The following is a 20,829-nucleotide window of genomic DNA, read 5'->3' on the forward strand; positions in this document are numbered from 1 at the left end:
GGGCTTCTCCACATTCATGTCAGCCAGCTAGCTGTTCAAACATCAACATTATGTATTCTAGTGTCCTGCAAAGGATACCTTTTGAAGTGTCCTGCTTGGCTAACTCTCCGTCCCACAAAAAACTTGAGAGAGCTCTTGAGAGTAAAAGGCCGAAATTAAATTTTCATTTGGGTAGTGAAGGATACATCCAACTTTCTTTTTTTGGGTGACACAATAGTATGTTAGTGATGCTGAAACCTAAGAGGTCCCAAAGGCAAGACCCATTGGCTTTGCTAATGCTTGATTAGATATCTCATTTGCTAAATGGGGCACTTTTAATTTGGTGCCGGACAAGGCCGAACTGGGAACCCAAATCAGCCCTGGCACTTTGTCCATCCCCTGTACGGTGTGTTGCGAGCGAACGCAGTAAGCCAGCCTGACCACTACAAAGGGGAAATGGGAAGAGGGTGATCCCTCCCCAGGAACATTTTGAAAAAATTACATAAATTTTGCATTCTACAACACATGTTATTATATATTCAATTGTATTGGCATTTAGAGCACAGTAAATGATGACCTTACAGTGCACCAGGATACGACAATCGTGTTGGGGCACTTCAATGTTTCCCTCACTATCACCCTCCAACACTGCCCCTCATCTCTCCATAGCCCCTCTCACATGTATTTCATTTTTGTGATAGCGCCTCTCATACCAGTGTAGCGTTGTGCGACAGGGAGGGAGCAGGAGAGTGCCATATTTTCAGAGATATGTCTACTCCTCCCCTTTTCCTTGCGCCGGCGGCCATTACAGCTGCTGTGCGCCACACACACACCTTAGCGCCATAGCACTAGGTTGTGTGCATGAGTCTAGCATAGGTTCTGTACAGGAAGGGTACCCTTCCTGTACAAAATACGATGCCCAGACACATGCAACATTTTTCCCACTTTGTATGCGTGCTGCACAGTGCCGCATTTATACAAAGTCAGAAAAGGAAGGAGAAATTAAGGCATTTCTCCTTCCGTACACCTACTTGAAATAGGTGAAGTTTTCTCACGCTAAACCCAATCTACTTTATTTAGTAAATTGGGTTCAGTGTGAGAAACCCTGGGTGGTTGCTTAGGAGCACACATGCTCCACCCATGGTAAGCTCCTTGGCGCCAATTGCATTACTTTTCCGTTATTTCCAGCGCTAAACAAGTTTAGCGCTAGAAAGTAAATTGGGAAAAAAAGATTTTGCACCCATTTGCGGCACTTTTGTGACGCAAACACTGCACAAAATCTTAGTAAATCTCCCCCTTAGTGTGCTAGACAGACCTGCTGGTTTTGTTACTGGGGGACAGATTTGCAGCCCCCAGTAACAAAACCAGCCTCCCACTCCTCCAGCCTCCCTCCCGATGCCCATTATGCCAGACCGGCCTTGGTGCCTGGGCCTATTTGTTTTCACAGTCCGACACTGGACACCTCGGGCTGCTTTTATGTTAATACCTTAAAAAAGGTAAACAATATTTTTAAAAATACCACATCCCTGAACACACACAGAGCAGCAGTACACAATTTATAAAATAGAATAAGGAAATAAGGAAGACAGTAAACGTTTTCTACAGTTTTTTTTTTTTAAAGCGCCAAGGTTTGGGCACAGTCTGCCACAAATTCCACACTGGAGTCCTCTTCCTTTTCTTGTGGCATCTTCAGTCTGGGTGTGCCCGAGAATAAAGGGAAGATGAGGTCAAGGGTGGGGCCGCCAATGCAGCCTGATGTGACAAATTGTGTTTAATCACAGTGGGGGGCAGGCAGGTAGCATTGTCAGTAAATGATATGTAAATCATTGCAGCAGCAGGGCCATCATAGGAAGCCGCTTTCTCGTGCTGCTTGCTTGCTCCTACAGTGCTGCTGGGCAGGCCCCTTCCCACAGATAAAGAGGGGCAGGGGGAGGAGGTCACGCAACTGCAGAGGCCTTCCTCAATGAGCACCACACAGGGCTCGTAATATTTTTTTCAAGTTTGGACCATTCCTGCCGTCCTGGGACGCAATCTGAAAATAAAGAAGTAGGGGAACGGACTTTGGTAAATTTAAAAAGTAGGGGCACGCCGTGCCCTTCCGATCCCGCCCACTTCGACCACTGATTTACACTCGGATTCATTCATCTGCCGTTTGAATTCTTCTTGCATTCACCCACGATACCACGCGCACACACACACACACACACGCACACCCACACACGCACACACATGCATGCACGCACACACACGCACACACACGCGCACACTCATGAGAAATACTTTCCCTTCTTAGCCAAACTTACTGGTTTAAAGGTGATAATATTTAAAGTTATCTCTAATATAGGGAATGACAGCTAAGGACATCCCCAGTTGGTTAATAAAAATATGAAAAGTATACATATATTACACAAATTTGCTGTTATGCCTCCCTCGCCATTTTACAACCATAGATCTGGTCACAGCTTCTGAGGAGGCTGGTTGTTTCTCACATACACCCTGGAAAATCATTAAGCATACCCAGGGCAGCACGTGCCAGAGTCTGAAGTAACTTTGTTGTCTGGCATGTCTTTATTGACTTGCATCATGTTAAAGATGTTGGAGATGAGCCAATAGCTGACGAGGTTAACAATGGTTTATTATAATATATCTGAGGGTGGAAGTAACTTATATAATGGTGAGAACGATTATTACAGCCGAGTCTGGTGGCGTCAAAGTGGACTAATGCATCCACTATAGGAATTTTTATTTGATGTCAAGATCACAGATTTGAATTCCGGTAGGTCCATTCAGCCTTCCATCCTTCTAAGGTCGATAATTATTGAGTTGGGAGGAGTTTATTCACAATCACACACATTAGCACCACTTTACAGACTTTGCCAGAGTGCCACTTTACCGACTTTGCCAGTGAACCGCTAGTTTCATTTTCTCGTAATTCTTTGAACAACATATTTCCACAGTGGGGAAGTGCTCAATTCCCGGAGGTACTAAAATATCTGATTAATGCATAGAATGGAAAACGTTTGATGTGATCCTTATCAGCTGTTTTCCTTATTTTAATTTATAGTATGTGTACCGCGGCTCTGTGTGCAGGGATGTGGTCTTTTTAAACCGTACTGCTTACGTTTTGTGCGATAATGTGCCGCATCGCTAAATACTTATAAGGTCCCAAAGGCGAGACCGATTGCATTGCACATGCTTGTTTTACTGGGGATCGATATTGCAGCACTGCTGCAAAACCGGCCCTCAGTAACAAAACCTGCCCCCGACCCTTCTAGTCTCTCAGGGAAACTCCAGGTGACCGGTACCGTAAGTCCGGCCCTGCCTGGTAGGCAATTTGCGATTCATTGAATGGAATGTGTGACAATGCATCAACTCAATCTGAGATACACCTAGTCCTTTTCTGTACATTATATAAAAAGGAAAGGAAAGCCTACCTGATGCCCATTTTAAATATGTCGGGTGGCCTTATACTTTTAAAAATCTTTACCCGACCTGTTTGTCTGTTTCTCAATGGCCTCTTTTTTATGGGCTTTTTTGAAAAAGAGAAAGGGGTTGGTTACGAGATCTGTGAGAAGTATTCTGAACAGTAATTGATCTTTTTATGATTATGTAATATGACTGGATTTTAACAATGCTATTTTATGAATTTGGGATGTGTATGTATTTATTCTTTTATGATCATTTGAAATTTTGATCGAATAAAGAGTTTTGATGATGATGATGAATGGAATGTACAAAATGGATTTATTAGAAATGGTCGCAATTTGTGCATCAACTTCTAAAAATCCATAGTTATTTTCAGAACCGACATATGTATTAATTGGTCGGTTGTCGAAATACCGATTTGTAGTGCATCTCAATTCGACCTAATATGCATGAGGTAGATCGTACATTGGGGCCCATTATGACCGGCTGCAGTGACAGGCATGGTGGTCTGCTTGGGTTATCAGACCACCATGTCTGTGACAGCTTTTAAGTATTTTTTTTTACACAAATCCAAAAGAGAATTTATTGAGGAGGCTGGCCACGTCCACGATTAATCCACTGCAAAACTGGAACTCTGTAGCAGCTCCAGCACCAGCTTCTGCCTTTTTGTCAGCACCAGGAGCAGTAGTGCGTCTGTAAGTGCCTCTATCAGCCTCACCACGGTTGAGACATGCAGGGCGCTCACCTTCAAGACCTTTGGGCCTTGGTCTGCCAGTCTCTGGGCGGCTTCTGCGCAGGGTAGCTGGTACAATTTCAGGGGCATATGCAGGAAGTCTCTTAGGTACTGCATGCCCTCATTGGTCAGATACCAGTAGAAATTCCTCCAGGCAAACTGCTCCTTCACGTAACCACGTAATTTTAGAGACTGCATGGCCTTCATGACATGGAGGTTGGGGACATTCTTGTCAGCCAGCTCCTAATGCTTGGCTATATGGACAACTTTCTTAGCCTCCCTCCTTGAACAGGAGCGCATAGATAGAGATTCGGTTCTTCTTGGGCATCCACATCTCTGCGGCTGCTTGTGGGCCTGGAGCCGAAAAGGAAAGGGCTTTTAAGGAAAGTAATAAAGTAATCTTTTTTCTTTATTTTTTTAAATTCAGCCCGTTTTTATGGAAGGAAACTGGATGCGTTTAAAAAAGAAAAAGAAAACTGGTACAGACATTTTTTATGAGCAGGCAGTGGTGACGTGATTTTACGAATCTGAGCCTTACCGGCCGTTAAATGGCATGATATATGAGAGCCTGTATCCGCAGGCAGACCCGAGCATCCACACTTTTCGAACAATGATCCCTTATTTTGCATAAGTACAACCAACATAAGTAAAATAAATGACCGATATCAGTTGAAAATAAACCATTAGTTCTTCGCATTTAATTGAAAGTTGGTTCAGCTCAGCAATATTTGGTGTATGAATATAATAAAATAATACCTGACTAAATGTAGTTCTTTCTATTGCAGATTCATAGCACCAAAAATAAAAACGTTGTTATTTCCTAAATCACTGGTGCTCATTTTGTCCACTTTGAAATGATGAAAGGCTGAGTTTTTCCTGCCCGGTGTCATATCTGTGGCACGAAGGTTAAGCACAAATCTCAAGCGCAACGTGTTCAAACCCGCCGAGCTTTCTTAACCCTTAGCCCCTGTTCTTTATGAGTTATGCACGTTAAACTGTTTAAAGCTACAAACTGGTGCTACATTCACCCCAAGAATCCGAGTATACACCAGTAGGAAATCTGTGTTTAGATTTTTCTTCCTCAATTTAAAAAAACAAAAACAAAAAACTTTTTATTTCTTAAATCCCTTTTCTTTTAGACCATTCGCCATGATGACATCATCAACCTCCTTCTCGACAGTGGAGCTGATGTAAACAAAGTGAACGATGAAGGACTTTCGCCCTTGTCTGTGTGCCTTCTTGCTTACTACCCAGCCTCATCATTTAAGCCAAATATTGCAGAACGAAATCTCCCCGAAATTAAGGTTTGTACAAGAAAATGGTACAGGAAGCCTTTTTGTTTCAGGTGATTTTCCATATCCGTGCCATATGTTGAACTGATGCACAATTGTATAAAGTATCTTGACTCTAAAATATTCTTGAAAAAGGGAAAAAACTACATGCAAAAGAGGTCGCATGCAATCTTATGTCAGCAGTGCTTATACATTTCTCCACAAAAGAAATCTCAATTTATAGGTCTCGGCTAGAGACAGCATTAGCTATCTGTTGACCAGACCTATTGTTTTCTATACATTACATGTATTTTCGGTGAGCCCCTTGCTCATGATTATATAGCTTTGTTCTCAAAGAAGCTCCCCTGTCCAAAAGGCTATTAAGAAGTCTGTAAAAATCTAAACAAACACAGATGTATCAAAATGAAAGAAAATATCACCTGTCAGCGAATCACTTTGTGGAAAAGTAATGTATATTAACACTTTTGTCATGGCAACAAACAAACATAAATATGACGTCATTTGGCTTCAAATTAGCAGGGTGTATAGAGCAGGGCTAAAGAGTCCTTGTATGATACACAGCACTGATCATATCAGGGCACCCTTGCTGGCTCAGAACTAGCATCAAGAGTGTATGTCTAAAGGGGTTAACTCAAGTGGGGGCTCCTGGGAAATGCTTCCTCCAGTCGTAGACACGAAAAGGATTCTGGGCATCTGGAAAACGCGAAAGGCAGTTGCAGAAAGATCTACATCTCACAGGTTAAGAGAGGAGCCCCTCTTGTACCTCTTAGACAGTTGGAGAAATATGTTACTTCTTTAAAAATTATAATCACGGATAATTAGTAAAGCCTGCAGTTTTAAGCTTTTGACCTTTGGGGCCCATACATAACTGAACTCTAAGGAAAGTACACTGAAAACTCTTTTTTCCTGTGGGGAACAGGAGTACGAGGGATGTGATACCTAGTAGGAGGTTCATTTTCAAGTCCAACCCCAACCAGATTTATGACCTTGTTGCAAATATGCATTCCCTAAAGTCTTTCTCATTCATTTGCCTCAACCTTCTTTGTCATCAATCCATCGATCAAGGATTTGTAAAGCATGGCAAATCACCCATGCGGGTCTCGAGGCGCTGAGGTAGCTGACTGCTGGTGGAGTGCTCCTTTTACAGCAAGGTCTTGAGCCCTTTCCTAAATTGCTGGAGCGATGAGTCCTGAGCTGCAGGTTGTACTAATCCTTAACCACTAGGTTTGAAAAGGAGAATCCTCTGCTGTTGTTTCGGCAGACCTGGGGGGTGTCTGTGAGGGAGAGTGTGGTGGATCGTAGGTGTCTGGTGGAAGGTTATGCATTAGTTCATGTATGCTGGTCCTTCGTTGTACAGGGCTTTGGATGCGTGGGTCAACATCTTGAACTGGCTTCACTTCAGGATCAGAAGCTAGTGTAGCTTCTTGAGATTGGGTGTTATGTGGGCCAGTTTGGGGAGGTCGAGGATGAGTCTTGCTGCGGAGTTTTGAATTGTCTGTAGTTGCTTTAGGAGACATGCGGTTATCTCTATGCAGAGTGTGTTCCAGTATTCCAGCCTGCCGGTTACAAGGGTCTGCGTGATGGTCTTTCTGGTGTTCATTGGGATCCACATGAAGATCTTGTGGAGCATGTGTAGGTTGTGTAAGCAGGCGGATGAGACAGTGTTTACGTGTTTCTTCATAGATAGCTTGCTGTCCAAGATGATGCCAAGTTTGCGGGTGTGGTCTGTCAGGTCGAGGGTGCGCCGAGTTCTGCAGGCCATCATGCGTCATTCCATGGCAAAATGTTGTTTCCAAAGATGAGTACTTCCGTCTTGTGCTTGTTGAGCTTGAGACAGTTGTCCTTCATTCAGTCAATGATGTTCACCATACATCTGTGGAAGTTTGCTCTGGTGGTGGAGAGACTTCTAAATGAGAGGATCATCTGGTTGTTGTCGGCGTAGGAGATGATGTTCAGTCCATGCGATCTGATGGTGCTGGCCAGGGGCATCATGTATGTGTTGAAGAGGGTGGGGCTGAGGGACGATCCTTGGGGGACCTTGCAGACGATCCTCATGGGTTTTGAGGTGAATGGTGGGAGACGGATTCTCTAGGTTCTTCTTGTGAGGTAAGAGGCGATCCATTTAAGGGTGTCTCCCTGGATTCCGATGTGATGGAGTCTGTTGATTATAATGTGGTGGGAGACTGTATTGAAGGCGGCTGACCGGTCTAGGCAGGTGAGGGTTGCCATTTCGCTGTGGTCCAAGAGGGCCCTGATATCTCCGGTGGTTGCGATCAGTGCAATTTCCGTGCTGTGGCTGGCTCAGAATCCAGATTGAGGAGTCCAGAAGGTTGTTGTTTTTCCAGGTGTTCATTCAGTTGCTAGTTGATTGCTTTCTCTAGAACCTCCACAGAAAAGGGAAGCAGGGAGATAGGTCATTAGTTTTTCAGTACTGCTTGGTCGGCGGATTGTTATTTTCAGGAGGGGTCTCACTTCCATCTGTTTCCAGTCCTCAGGGAAGGAAGCCAAGGTGATGGAGGTGTTCAGGACTTTCCTGATCTTGTCACCAATCATCTTGCTCCTGAGGTTGAAGACATGGGGGGCAGTGGTCTGTGGGTGCTCCCGAGTGCAAGGAGCTCAGGGTGGAGATGATGGCTTGAGTGGTGAGAGAGTCCCAGTGGGTAAACATGTGTTTGGGGTTTGTGTTTGTGGTCGTAAGCAGATTTATGCTGTCAGCAGCCAGGGGTTCGAAGTTTTTATAAATTACTGAGATCTTCTCGTGGAAGAAGTCTGCCAGGATGTCACACAATTCTTGGGAGGGGGTGATGTGGTTCTCAGCAGCTGTGGGGTTGGAGAACTCCTTCACGATGGCAAAGAGCTCCTTGTTGTGGTTTGCGCTGGCTTCTATTTGATCTTCTAGGGTTTTCCCTTTTGTAACTTTCAGGAGGCGTTGGTACTGGTTGAGTGCTGTCTTGAAGGCGGTATGGTTTCCTGTCTCTTTCCTGGTGCGCCACTTCCTTTCTAGATGCTGGGAGTTGCATTTGTTGGATTTCAGTTCCACGGTGAACCAGCTGTCTCTTCTGGCAGGTCCTTTGGATTTGGCTGGCTTGAAAGGGGTGATTGTGCTGGTGCATTCTTTGATCCACTGGGGAAAATTCTTCACAGCCTGTTCTGGGTTGGATGTTGTGTCAGGCAGGTGGGAGCTGAGAGCGCCGTTCCACTGGTCTTCTGATATCTTTTTCCATGTCCGTATGTGGAGCTAGGGGGCGTGGTGTGTGTGTTTGTAGGTCCTGAGATTGTGAAGTGGATGCTGTAGTGGTCGGCCATGGTGAACTGTGATATGTTGTACGTGACTCTGTCGTTGGATGTGAAGATGGGGTCGAGCTTGTGTCCTGTGATGTGGGTGAGGTTGGTGACGATTTGCTTGAGGCTGATGTTGCTCATACGTACTTACCTGGAGGTCGGTTGTGTTGGTGCTGCTGAGGTCGTAGAGGTCTGAGTCGATAGTGATTGGGATGATAAGGTGAGGGATGGCTTAACAGAAGTGGGGGCATGGTCTTGGTGGTCTGTGGGAGAGGGTGCCTCTGATGGTACTTTTTCCCTCTGTGTGAAGTTGTGGTGCTCAATTATTGGGTCGAGTTGTCTAAGGAGGTTGTGCAACAAATGGTGTCTTTGTAGTTGATGGCAATTCCACCTCGGTGCTTGTTGGTTTCGTCTAGTGTGTTTTCTTGTAGCCTTCAGAGGTGGCAATGACTACACTGTTTTGCAGTGAATTAACAACATTCTGCAATCTGGTTCTGTGTATGTGCAAAGTTGTGCTTTGAATAGCTCCCTGTCCTGTGCTAGAGTTTAAATCTTCGGGTCCTTTTCAAATACTTTCTTCTAATCATTCCCTGACGCAAAAGATAATTAATACAGGGTGATGTTTCTTTTCATTTATGAACCCACATGCTGCAGCACACTGCCATTACCTTCAGATTACAAACAAACACTACAAAATGATGAAACAACATACAACGCCGTCAACCATTGAAGCTTAACTGATAGAAAAAAAACACTTGCCTGAAAAAATAAATTGCCATGAGAAGCTGGTCCTACCCTTCATTCAAGGATTTATTAAGAGCTATGAATATAAAACCTATTTGATCATTCCTCTTAAGAATGGGCACTGTGCAACTGCCAGTCCACCCAACTTATTGAGTCTTGGGTGGACCATCAGGTTTCAGACGGCAGTGCCCCTGTTGGCTCTTTCAACGAAAAGCTTCCCCCAATGGCCTGACTGAATAGCGGCTTTGGAGGAAGGGTATTCCACCGTCTGCCCTATTTAGGGGGGCAGTGTGATGGCCTTTTTTCTCTCTCGTGCCACCAGGTAAAACAGGCGCTTAGATATTTCTCGTGGTATTTAAATACCAAACACTTGATCCTTTTAAACAATTAACATTGCATCTGGACCTTTGAGGAAAAAGTGGTGTGCAAGTGTAGTGTATATTAACTGTTGTTTGGGACATGATTGGATTGATGAAATTCATATATGATTGCACCTACAAATGGCAAATTTACTCTTTTGTAGCATTTTATATGTTATCTAATATTTTGTGTAGATTGAGAAATTTGAAGATCCTCCACCTAAAGCTGCTAAAGGCTCTTCCAAAGGTAAAAAAGAACAAAGTAAAGAAGAGGAAAGGGAACATCAGCTTCCAAGGAGCAGTTCCTGTTTCGACATTGAACCCGAAGAGGAACCCATATGTGTGACTCCTGGCTCTCCTGAAACTCCAGTTACCAAAATGTTGCCTAGTACACCTAAATCTAAAAAGAAAGGTATATCTAAAAAAAACTTAAAGTTAATAAATAAAGATTCAGTGAAAGCATCAGATGTTGATCCCACAATCGTTAATGAGGAGTCCGCGGACAGTCTTGGGACACCTTTATTTGAATCAAATTGTAGCATTTTTGACTTTGACATCGAGATTTCTGAAGACATTTTACAGTGGAGTGCTGACATATTGAGCCATAATGTGCCACTTGAAGGAAGCATGGAGGAAGGCACAGTGAGGAAGATGGCACAATCAAAATCAGAGTAAGTGATTTTGTCCTCATTTCAATGCCTGTCTACTAATGGCAGGTCATGGGTTTTGGTCTCTCTGTCCTTGTTCCACTTTGCTGCAACACAGTATGTCGGTTATGCCTAGTCTCCAGATCACTATGCGAAATATAAATCTGTTTTAACCAGGCATCGTTTAGTACTGTTATGGGTGTAATTGCCAGATATTTTGTTGGACTATATTAATCTCTGTGGAGACTTTCCACCCATGTGTTCTTCTGAACTTTGTAGATAAGACACTTTTGTACGACTATATCTGTGCAGGTGTCATTTTGTTTTCCGTGTTCTAATGAGTCTGATTGCACACTATTTCTTTATTTTAAAATGTCAAATTCTGCAAACAACTGATATTTTTTCTTTTTAATAATGTCTGTAAAAATAAATATTCATATATACACAATGAAACAGTACATAAAAGTCAGGTGATCCAACTGCCTGAGTACTTGGGACCCACTATCACCTTTCTAAAAATCCCACTAAGGATAATGATAAATACTTATATTATCTAAAGCTGCATTAGTCTTAGTACATGGAACAGCTATACAATATTTAATGGTGTCATGCTCTCAGCTCATTAGGCACAGAAAGGTTAAACCAGTGAAATAATCTGTGATATTTTTTTTTTTTTTTTTTTAAAACCTTTATTGAGCATGCAAAGTCCATACACAGCATGATGCCCATAACCATCCGTGGCCGGCAGCGTGCTACAATATGAAAAGGAATAAAAACATCATTGTACACAGCGTGGTGCCAACAACCCATGAGGGCCGGCCGCGTCAGGAACCAAATACAGGGCCCACCAGCCCGAGGAGGAAGGGAGCGCAGTCCCCCACCACCAGAAAGTAACAATAAATTGAAAACACTAGCATCTAACACCAGAAGGAGAGGGCATGGAGAATTTTCAGAGCACACAGTCGTTCACCTCAGCCACAGGCGCACCGCGGCATCCAGCGAGTTGTGCTACCCTCCCAGACATCACCATGATAAAAAAAAATTAATTAAATAATATTGCCATCCCTTTTCTGATTTATTTTTTCTTGCACGACTTTTAATGGCTATATAATACACACATACATATTCAATACAAGAATATAAAAAGTAATTAAATACATATAATATCTATAATTCAAGACAATATCACTCTCACACATGCCTCCACATGGATGTAATGACTTTACAGCGCATGCTGTTCCATGTGTGCTTTTATAACGCAGCTTTTACCACACAGGTGCTTTTACCACGGATAGTAGGTATAATTAAGGTAGGTAAATCCCATGTATGTGTATATATATATATATATTCACTGAAAAAACCATAGGTTTCACACACGTTATAGTTAGCTGGACATTTCACTCGAAAAAAACCATTGAAATTCCCCCGTTATAGTTAGTTCAGCTAACTATAACTCGCGCGCCCGCAATCCACTGCTGATGACGTTACATAGTACATCACTCATGACATGGTCAGTGACATCACTGATGACATCACTGATGACATCTCAAATCACATCACTGATGACATCACTGATGACATCATCCAGTGACTGTGTGTTTCTGTAAAATTTAAATATGTTTTATATATTTATAGTGAAAGGCCTGTGGAAGAATGAGTGGCTGTACCAGTGTGTGAATGGATGATTTTCTACGTGCGTAATTGACTGTAAAAGTGAGTCATTAAATGTATCTTACAGCAGACTAGTGACTAAACTGTGTGAATGTCCTCATGTTTCTGTCTGTTGGTGTATAAGTGGCTGCATGGTTTTGTGAATAGCTATATGAGTGTCTATATGGGTTATCAATTGGTTGTCTGAGTATCTGTATGGGTGCTTGAGTGTTTGTGAGGGTAGGCTATGTGTGACTCTGTGCATAGATGTGTGAGTGGGTGATTCCATGGGTGCATGGTTTTAACAGTGCATCTGTGATGGACTGTATGGTTGGGTGAGTGTATGTATGGGTGTGTTAGGGATTGAATGTAAATCTCAGTGGGACATGTGTGACTAACTACATATGTGAAAGGCAGTATATATGCGTGTAAGAGTATATAAGTAGGTATATGTGAGAGTGTGTGATTGTGAGAGTGGCTGTATGGATGAGTGTGTGCTTATATCAATGATTGTATAAGAGCGTAAGAATGTGGTACTATTTTTATGATTAAGTTAACTTGTGTGTGTATAACTGTATAGGTGAGTAAATGGGAGTGTGATTAATTATTTGCATGACTGACTAGGTGTGACAGTACCTCTATGGATGGTTGGTGGTGTGTGAGTGTCAATGTAGGTGCATAAATGCATATGATAGTCTTGTACGGAGTGACTGTAAGTATGAGTGACTGTACATATGAATGAGTGGAGGTGTATGTAAACCTAAGAGTTAATAAGTGGGTATGTAGTTATTGGTATTGGAGTATCTATGGTTTTGAGAATGGACGTCTGAAATTTTGAGTTCGTGTATCATCGGTTAAATTAGGGTGTGGGAAGATGCAGTAATTTATCACATTGATGATGTCATCAGTGATGTCATCACTGATGTCATTTGAGATGTCATGAGTGATGTCCTCAGTGATGTCACTGACCATGTCATGAGTGATGTAATATGTGACGTCATCAGCAGTGGATTGCGGGCGCGCGAGTTATAGTTAGCTGAACTAACTATAACGGGGGAATTTCAATGGTTTTTTTCGAGTGAAATGCCCAGCTAACTATAACGTGTGTGAAACCTATGGTTTTTTCAGTGAATTTGCAAGGTTTTTTAAATGCTAATTCCTAACTATAACGTGTGTGAAACCTATGGTTTTTTCAGTGAATTTAGAGCCAACCAACATCTAAACACTTAAACTTGATTTTTAATTCTATTTTTTTATGTTTTTCTGCCGCCGTGCGCGCACCGTACGCGCACCGTGCGCGCACCCCGCTATATATATATTTTTTTTTTGTGACCTAAGGGGTCTTTCATGGTCCGCATGAGAAGGCCTAGGGGGTCAGGGACTCTCTACCCTGCCCCCATTTCACGTTCTTCACTTGTGTTTTTAGCTCTCTTCTGCCTCTAAAACTCAAAATGGCGGCTGGGGGGTGCACGCACAGTGCACGCACCCCGCGATTTTTTGAAAAAAAAATAATGTTTTTTTCACCCTTCGGGGTCCTTCAGGGACCCCCTGACAAAGGCTAGGGGGTCAGGAACTCTCTACCCTGCCCCCTTTTCACATTCTCCACCTTTCTTTTTACCTGTCACACACACAACACACAAAATGGCGGTCGACACGTCCTGATTTCGACCGATTCGAATGTTGACTGTCATGAATCCACCAATCAGAATTACGCTCGCACACGACTCCGTGCGCGTACCGTGCGCGCACGGTGCGCGGCTATAGATATGTATGTACTTTTAACTGCAATTTTCTCAGGAACTACTGAACAGATTGACACCATATATGCAAAAGGCACATGCCTGACCTGAGGACTACCTCTTTGCCAAATTTCAAGTAATTCTGTTAAGCCGTTCGGCTGTACCTTCGACTAAAGGTCCTATGGGAAATTGCATGGGGAAAACACGTTTTGGGACCCCCTTTTTTCTCGGCCCCCGCTTGACAAATCACCCCGAGACTTTCAGGGTAGGAGCTGAGCGGAGCGCCCCATTAGTTTTGAAAATTTCGCGAGGATTCGTCAACCGGCGCCAAAGTCATTTAAAATAGAAGTTTGAGATTTCCTATGGAAATACGGTCCTAACTATAACTATCTACTGGCGACCGCCAGTAGATAATATATATATATATATATATATTATCTACTGGCGGTCGCCAGTAGATAGTTATAGTTACAACCTAGTTTCCATAGGAAATCTCAAAATTCTATTTTGAATAACTTTGGCGCCGGTTGACGAATCCTCGAGAAATTTTCAAAACTAATGGGGCGCTCCGTTCAGCTCCTACCCTGAAAGTCTCGGGGTGATTCGTCAAGCAGGGGCTGAGAAAAAAGGGGGGTCCCAAAACACGTTTTCCCCATGCATTTTTCCATAGGACCATTAGACACAGCTACAGCCCGAACGGCTGAACAGAATTACTTGAAATTTGGCAGAGAGGTAGCCATAAGGTCAAGGAAGTGCCTTTTGCAGGTCTGGTGTAAATCTGTTCAGTATTTCCTGAGAAAATAGCATTTAAAAGCATATATATATGTGGGCGGAGCCTAACCACACATCTCATCCTGAGATCTGATTGGCTGTCAGCACTTCATCCAAGAAGTGTTGGCAGCCATCTTGGGACCAATATACATGATAACACCTCATTAAAAAGCATTGCAGTTAATAGAAGGTTTTAAGATTTTAGTTACATTATAAATCATTTGTTGATGGTACCATACTCATTTTAGGAATTGTGGTATGTTCTAAGGTGATTTCACCATGTGAAAAAGCCTTCTGCTGGGATATCATGATTGAGAGAAAAATATTTTCTCATGCTTTTACCACAGAGGTTTGGAAGGTGATCTATAAGCTAAACTGAGAGCTTATTTTCAGTAAATTCACATTATCTTTCTCAGTCATGTGAGAATGAAGTCTGACATTCTCAGTAAAACAAGTACATCCAACAAGGGCAGAGACTGTCAGTTGATTCCTTTGTGTTCTACTGCAGCTTCCCAGAGTGTTCCAAAGAACTACTAGAGCGCTAACAGTCCTACTTATGATAAACGTATGGCACACCTGAAGCCATCTTGCTTGGATTAAAGTGGTAACTCTTAAAACATTTAATTTAAAAAGGAACAAAATGAGGGGGTTCATTTTTCCATAAAAAGTATGATTAGTGCTGCAGAAAGAAAAATTAGGGCACATTTTGAGTGACTTCTCAAATCCTCTTTTATTTCATTAAAAAATTCTGACATGCAGACTGAAACATCACTTTCAATACCAGCAGCAGTTTTCCCTGGTGAGCAGTAGCTTTACTACAGTGATCTAATGAGCAAAAAGAGTGCTAACATTCAGAATTTATGGCAAATTTGTGACACATCTGAATGCCTTCTTGATGGAATCAAAGTAAAAAACTGAAAGTATTTCCTACTGAGGAGACTGCAGTAAATGAGGAAATTAGGAAACTTCATAACAAATAAGTCTCCCAAGATGGCCACCAGAGACAAAAGAGCCCAAATGTAGCCCAAATATCACCCAGATGTAGCCCAAATATAGGCCAATGACAGAAGTGTGCAAAACACTTATTATTTTGTGTTTTTGCAGTGTTATATAGTGCAGACTTGTCAGGTATTGGAGTGCTTTACATGAGCATTGGTTACATCACACAAGAACAAATTCATTTTGGTTGTAGACATGGGGAGACTAAGTGATTTGACCAGAATCACAGAATGTCGAGCTGAAGCAGAAACTTCAACCTGGTTCCCCAGTTGCAAAGTCTGCAGTTCTGGAAGTAACACCACATCCTCTCCCCTAAGTGCAACATTTAATCAAGTGGTCAACTGGATAAAAAAACATAAAGATAACAAATAATTTAAAAGTGCTTTGTCACTATTTGAAAACTCAGAAAATATGTCCTTATTTTAGTCTTTTAGAGCACTAACCATAATTTTGATGCCAATAAGACCCTCTCATATATGTAATTTCTAAAGGAAATGCTCTAGGTATTACAGTTTTGATTACATCAAGACGATGTCAGGCGTTCCACACTTTTGTAATAAATATAGAATGTTAGCAATCTAGTTGTTCATTAGGATACTGTTGAGAGGCAGAGGCCAGGGGCACGGACTCTGAAAATTGAAGGCAGGTAGGAGGGTGCAAAGGCAACAATTTAACCACACTGAGCAGGCAGGAAGGGCCGTGGAAGCACAACAGACTATGGAGGGCAGTGGAAAGGGGGGCAGGGGCAACAAACCAACAATACAGGACTTGCAAGAGAGGCTGTGGCAATGTAATAGACCATTGTGGGCAGAAGGAAGAGGCAATGGTAGTACAACCATACATGCCAACAGACCCGATTCAGCCAGGAAACGTCCAATGTTTTTAAGCTCAAATGGGCTTTATTTGATCTGTCTCCTGTCTACAATCTCCTCTTTTTCAATGTAACTCAAAGGGGAAAATCAATACCCCAGTTTTTTTTTCAAAATCTCCCTCTTACCAAGTTCAAAATGTTCGCAAGTATGGTACATTGGATCTTGGAAGGAAATGGGATAGGGACATGGACTTGGATAACAGAGGACAGGAGGGACATGGAGAGGTGCACCAAACTGACCCTGCAGGGCAGGCATCAGGGTTTGCAGCAGCACAATACACCACACAGGGCATGCAGGACGGGAGTGCAGCACAACAATCCATAGAAAGCAAGAGGGAGGGGACAAGACCATGCACATGGACAGCAGAGAACAGAGGGGCAAGAGGCAATGGTAGCTAGCTGACCATAATGGACAGACAGGAGAGAAAGCTGCAGCATAACAGACCATAAAGGGCAGGAGGGACGGATCAGGGGCATTACAATGGAACAGACAAGCCAGGAGGGAGGGAGTAGGGATCTGCACATGTAAACAGAGGGCTGGGGGCAAGGGGGCAGGGCAGGAGCAGCAAGATAGCCATGGAGGTCAGGCAGGATGGGCACTAGAAGCAAGGCACACCATGAAGAGCAACAGTGAGACTGTGATGGCATACACACAGACCATGGAGGGAAGGTGGGAGGGGGTCAGGGGCAGCTAACTGACCACACAGGGAAGGTGGGAGGGGCCATGGCAGCACAGAAGACCATGCATGGCAAGTGGGAGGGTTAGTGGCAGCACAATGGCTATGGTGGGCAAGAAGGAGGGTGCAGGGGCATGCACAAAGGACGATGGATGATAGAAGGGAGGGTCAGGACCTGTGCACAGACAAGAAAGTTCAGGGGAAGGGGCCTCACAACAGACCACACGGGGCAGGCAGGAGGAGCAGTTGCAGCACAACAGACCAGGGAGGGCAGAAGGGTGTGGCAGTACAATGGACCATGTAGGACAGGAGGAAGAGGATAGGGGCATGGCATGTGGACAGGCAGGGTGGAGGTGGCAGGGACAGGTTACAGTCATCTGACAATGCTAGGCAGGTGGGAGGGGAGCTCAACAGAACACTCAGAGTAGATAGGAGTGGCAGGTCCATGGAACATGGTGGACAAAAAGGATGGAGCAGGGGCATGCACAAAGACATCGGAGGGCAGGGGGAAGGAGAATAGGGGCAGCAAGCTAAGCACAGAGTTTAAGCAGGAGGTCAATGATGGGGCATAGAATTGGGCAATGGAGGGCAGGAGGAGTGGACTGGTACATCATACTAAATTGAGGGCAGTGGCAGCACATCAGACCATGCATGGCAGGAGGGAGGAGGCTAGTCCATGGATTCACACAACAGAGGATAGGGAGGAGGGGGATGGGGCAGCAAGCTAACTGTTCAGAGAAGGCGGGTATTAGGAACTTTATTGTTTTTAAAACATTGTGTCTGTGCGAACTACTTAAAATATGAACAAGTATGCAGCATAATCTCACTTTTATTCAGGAAGAAGAGGACGTTTGTGACTGTGACTCCGGGCTCACTTGGCAGAAACACCACCTGACCCTCCACCCCCTATCGCAAAATGTAATGCCCGTGAAAAGGGTAGGTGAACACAGTGTTATATAGAACATAGTCCTGAGAACACGATCGAAAATGAAAACTAGATATAGTGTATGGTATAAACTATGCACCAAAAAGTGTGATATAAGATGAACCGGGCGTGAAATATAATATGCAATACATTGTGCGCAATGACAGATTCATTGGAGAGCGTGAGATAGCACAGGCACTAGTGCGTGCTATGCGATATGCGCCTTGGAGTGTAATATGCACAGGGCAGTGTTGTGTAACCTAACTAGTCTCTAAAGTTGTAATATAAAATATGTGCTGGGGAGTGTAACGTTGCATATGCACTGTGACAAAGATATGGATCCCAGATTGTAATATGTATGGCATAGCACTGTGCATTATAACATAGGCCTCGAGGAAGGCAATATAACCCGTGCGAAGACAAGTGTGGCATGACATATTCACGGGGTGGTGTTACAGTGCACATGGGCTAGAGAGTGTCATAGCATATGCACTAGCTAGTGGAATACAACACAGAGGTGTGTGGCACTCGGCAGGCAATGGTGGGTGTAACACAGCATTGGGCTCTGTCAGGAGCGCGCTGTGACTCTCAAGTGATGTTCGTCCCCTTTCCAGAGAGTAAAATAAAAAGTATTACACATCCGGCAGTGGATGTGTGTTTTATTAACCGTGAGGGGGGTTTCTTGCATAGTTTTGGTCGAATTTTTGTCGAATCCCCTTTGAATGGCTTGGTGTGCATGTGTATTAAATGTGCCCGTCAATAGCTACCCATGTTTGTATAAATAAACGACAAGGGTGTCTACCGGGATTAGGCACGGTAGGGCATCAGACATGTCAGAGCTTCACTAGTGGTGTAAATACATTCCACGTGGATTCATTGCATGCATAGTCGCCTTTTAATGAATATCACGCAAATCGTCATGGTGATAGGTACGTACGGTTTGTCCAGCATGTCCTAGGTGTGTCTATAAATATATATTTTTTTAAAATAATAAAAAACAGTGGCCGGCCCTGGGGATTGGGGTCAAAAAAATATAATTAGGAGACAGGCCCTGGGGGATGGGGTCATCAGGGCCAATACAAACCCCCTTCTTAAAAAATTAAAATAAATAAAAGACTGGCATCGTGCCGGAGGCCATGCCCCCTCCGTGCAGCACTCTGCAAACACGCCCCCAACAGGCATCTCCAGTATGCGCCAGGGAGCTGCGCTGCAGACAGGTGTTCTGAGGCCAAGCCCCTTTTTACACCTCTCTGCAACGCAGCTCTGTGGCGCTTACTGGAGGTACCTAGTGGTCTAGTTTGACCCTAGGGACCCTTAGGATTCAAGGGGACTTAATCTCTCAACTTAGAACAGCCACAGGGCGCGTTTACACAGTGGTGAAGGGAGGGGACGGGGCCTGAGGTGACGTGTGCAAACACGCACTATGGCACGTTTTAAATTGGGGATATAATTTCCCTTCAATACTGAGGGCCCCTGGGGGCTAACTAGCCCACCAAGTGCTTCCAGCAAGCGCCACTGAGCTGCATTGCAGAGAGGTGGTCCAGGCCGTGCCACTTTTTACACCTCTCTGCAACGCAGCTCTGTGGCACTTACTAGAGGTACCTAGTGGGCTAGTTGGACCCTAGGGACCCTCAGGATTCAAATGAACTTAATCTCCCAACTAAAAACGGACACAGGGCGTGTTTACACAGTGGTGAAGGGAGGGGACGGGGCCTGAGTTAACGTGTGCAAAAACGCCCTGTGGCCTGTTTTAAGAGGTAGTTTTAATCCCCATGCCCTAATATATACTAGGGGCTTACAGAGGAGGTCATGCTAATCACAGGGGGACCCCAACGTATAATGTTCCCTAGTGTATGTAGGTGTTTTCACTGTATTCTAAGTGTCTTTTAACATAGCACTGGCTCTAGGACTGGTTAGTCAGACTCAGTTACCACCAGTATCCGTCTGAATAAGTTGAGGGTACAGGATGATTTTGCAACAAGGCTTCTTTCTGCTCTTCTTTTTGTTCTTTCTGCACGTTATCCTTCTTCCTGCACTTATCTTCGTATTTGAGGACTTCTGTTGCTTCTTTCTGCACTTCTTTTGTTTCTTTCTGTGCATTTTTTCTTCTTTCTTCACATGTCCTATCTCTGTAGGCATAGTTAGAAATTAGCATTTAAAAAACCTTTGAAATTCACTGAAAAAAACATAGGTTTCAGGGGTGTTACAGTTAGCTGGACTTTTCACTTGTACAAAACCATTGAAATTCCCCCGTTATGGTTAGTTCAGCTAACTATAACTCGCACGTCCGCAATGCACTGCTGATGACGTCACATATTACATCACTCATGACATGGTCAGTGACATCACTCATGACATCACTGATGACATCTCAAATGACATCACTGATGACATCACTGATGACATCATCCTTGTGATAGAGTGGCAGACCTCCTCTCACCCTAATATAACCTTTGATACACACATTCAAAAATAGAGACTAAAATTTTCAAAACAATGGACATACCAATACCAGTTACAACAACCTCTTCAGTAATTCTAAGATCCACATACACATCCACTCATTCACCAACAGTCCTATACAGTCACTCATACATGTACTCACTCATCATATGTACTCATACACCTATACATCCTGTTAGACAATGACACTCATCCATAGAGTTACTCACACACATAGTCACTCATGCTAATAAAGAATCAAACATACATTTACTTGCATATACAGTTATACA

The 20,829-nt window shown here is 43.6% G+C and overlaps 1 protein-coding gene, 1 long non-coding RNA gene and 1 pseudogene across 3 annotated transcripts in view; 1 reads left to right on the plus strand and 2 right to left on the minus strand.

Annotated features, from left to right (window-relative positions):
- The window catches only part of ANKMY1 (ankyrin repeat and MYND domain containing 1), a 588,784-nt gene that overhangs the window by 206,706 nt on the left and 361,249 nt on the right, over positions 1 to 20,829 (plus strand). For both annotated transcript variants that reach the window (XM_085634115.1, XM_085634116.1), the window contains exons 7-8: positions 5,278 to 5,442; positions 10,011 to 10,486. In XM_085634115.1, coding sequence (XP_085490241.1) covers positions 5,278 to 5,442; positions 10,011 to 10,486 — 641 coding nt within the window. The remainder of the gene's footprint in view (positions 1 to 5,277; positions 5,443 to 10,010; positions 10,487 to 20,829) is intronic.
- LOC146785210 (uncharacterized) overlaps positions 1 to 20,829 on the minus strand; it is a 368,347-nt gene that overhangs the window by 34,866 nt on the left and 312,652 nt on the right. The window lies entirely within an intron of this gene.
- On the minus strand, positions 3,988 to 4,482 carry LOC146785211 (small ribosomal subunit protein eS10 pseudogene; annotated as a pseudogene).

The sequence above is a fragment of the Triturus cristatus genome, chromosome 11 (genome assembly GCF_964204655.1).
Source record: "Triturus cristatus chromosome 11, aTriCri1.1, whole genome shotgun sequence".
Taxonomy (NCBI): domain Eukaryota; kingdom Metazoa; phylum Chordata; class Amphibia; order Caudata; family Salamandridae; genus Triturus; species Triturus cristatus.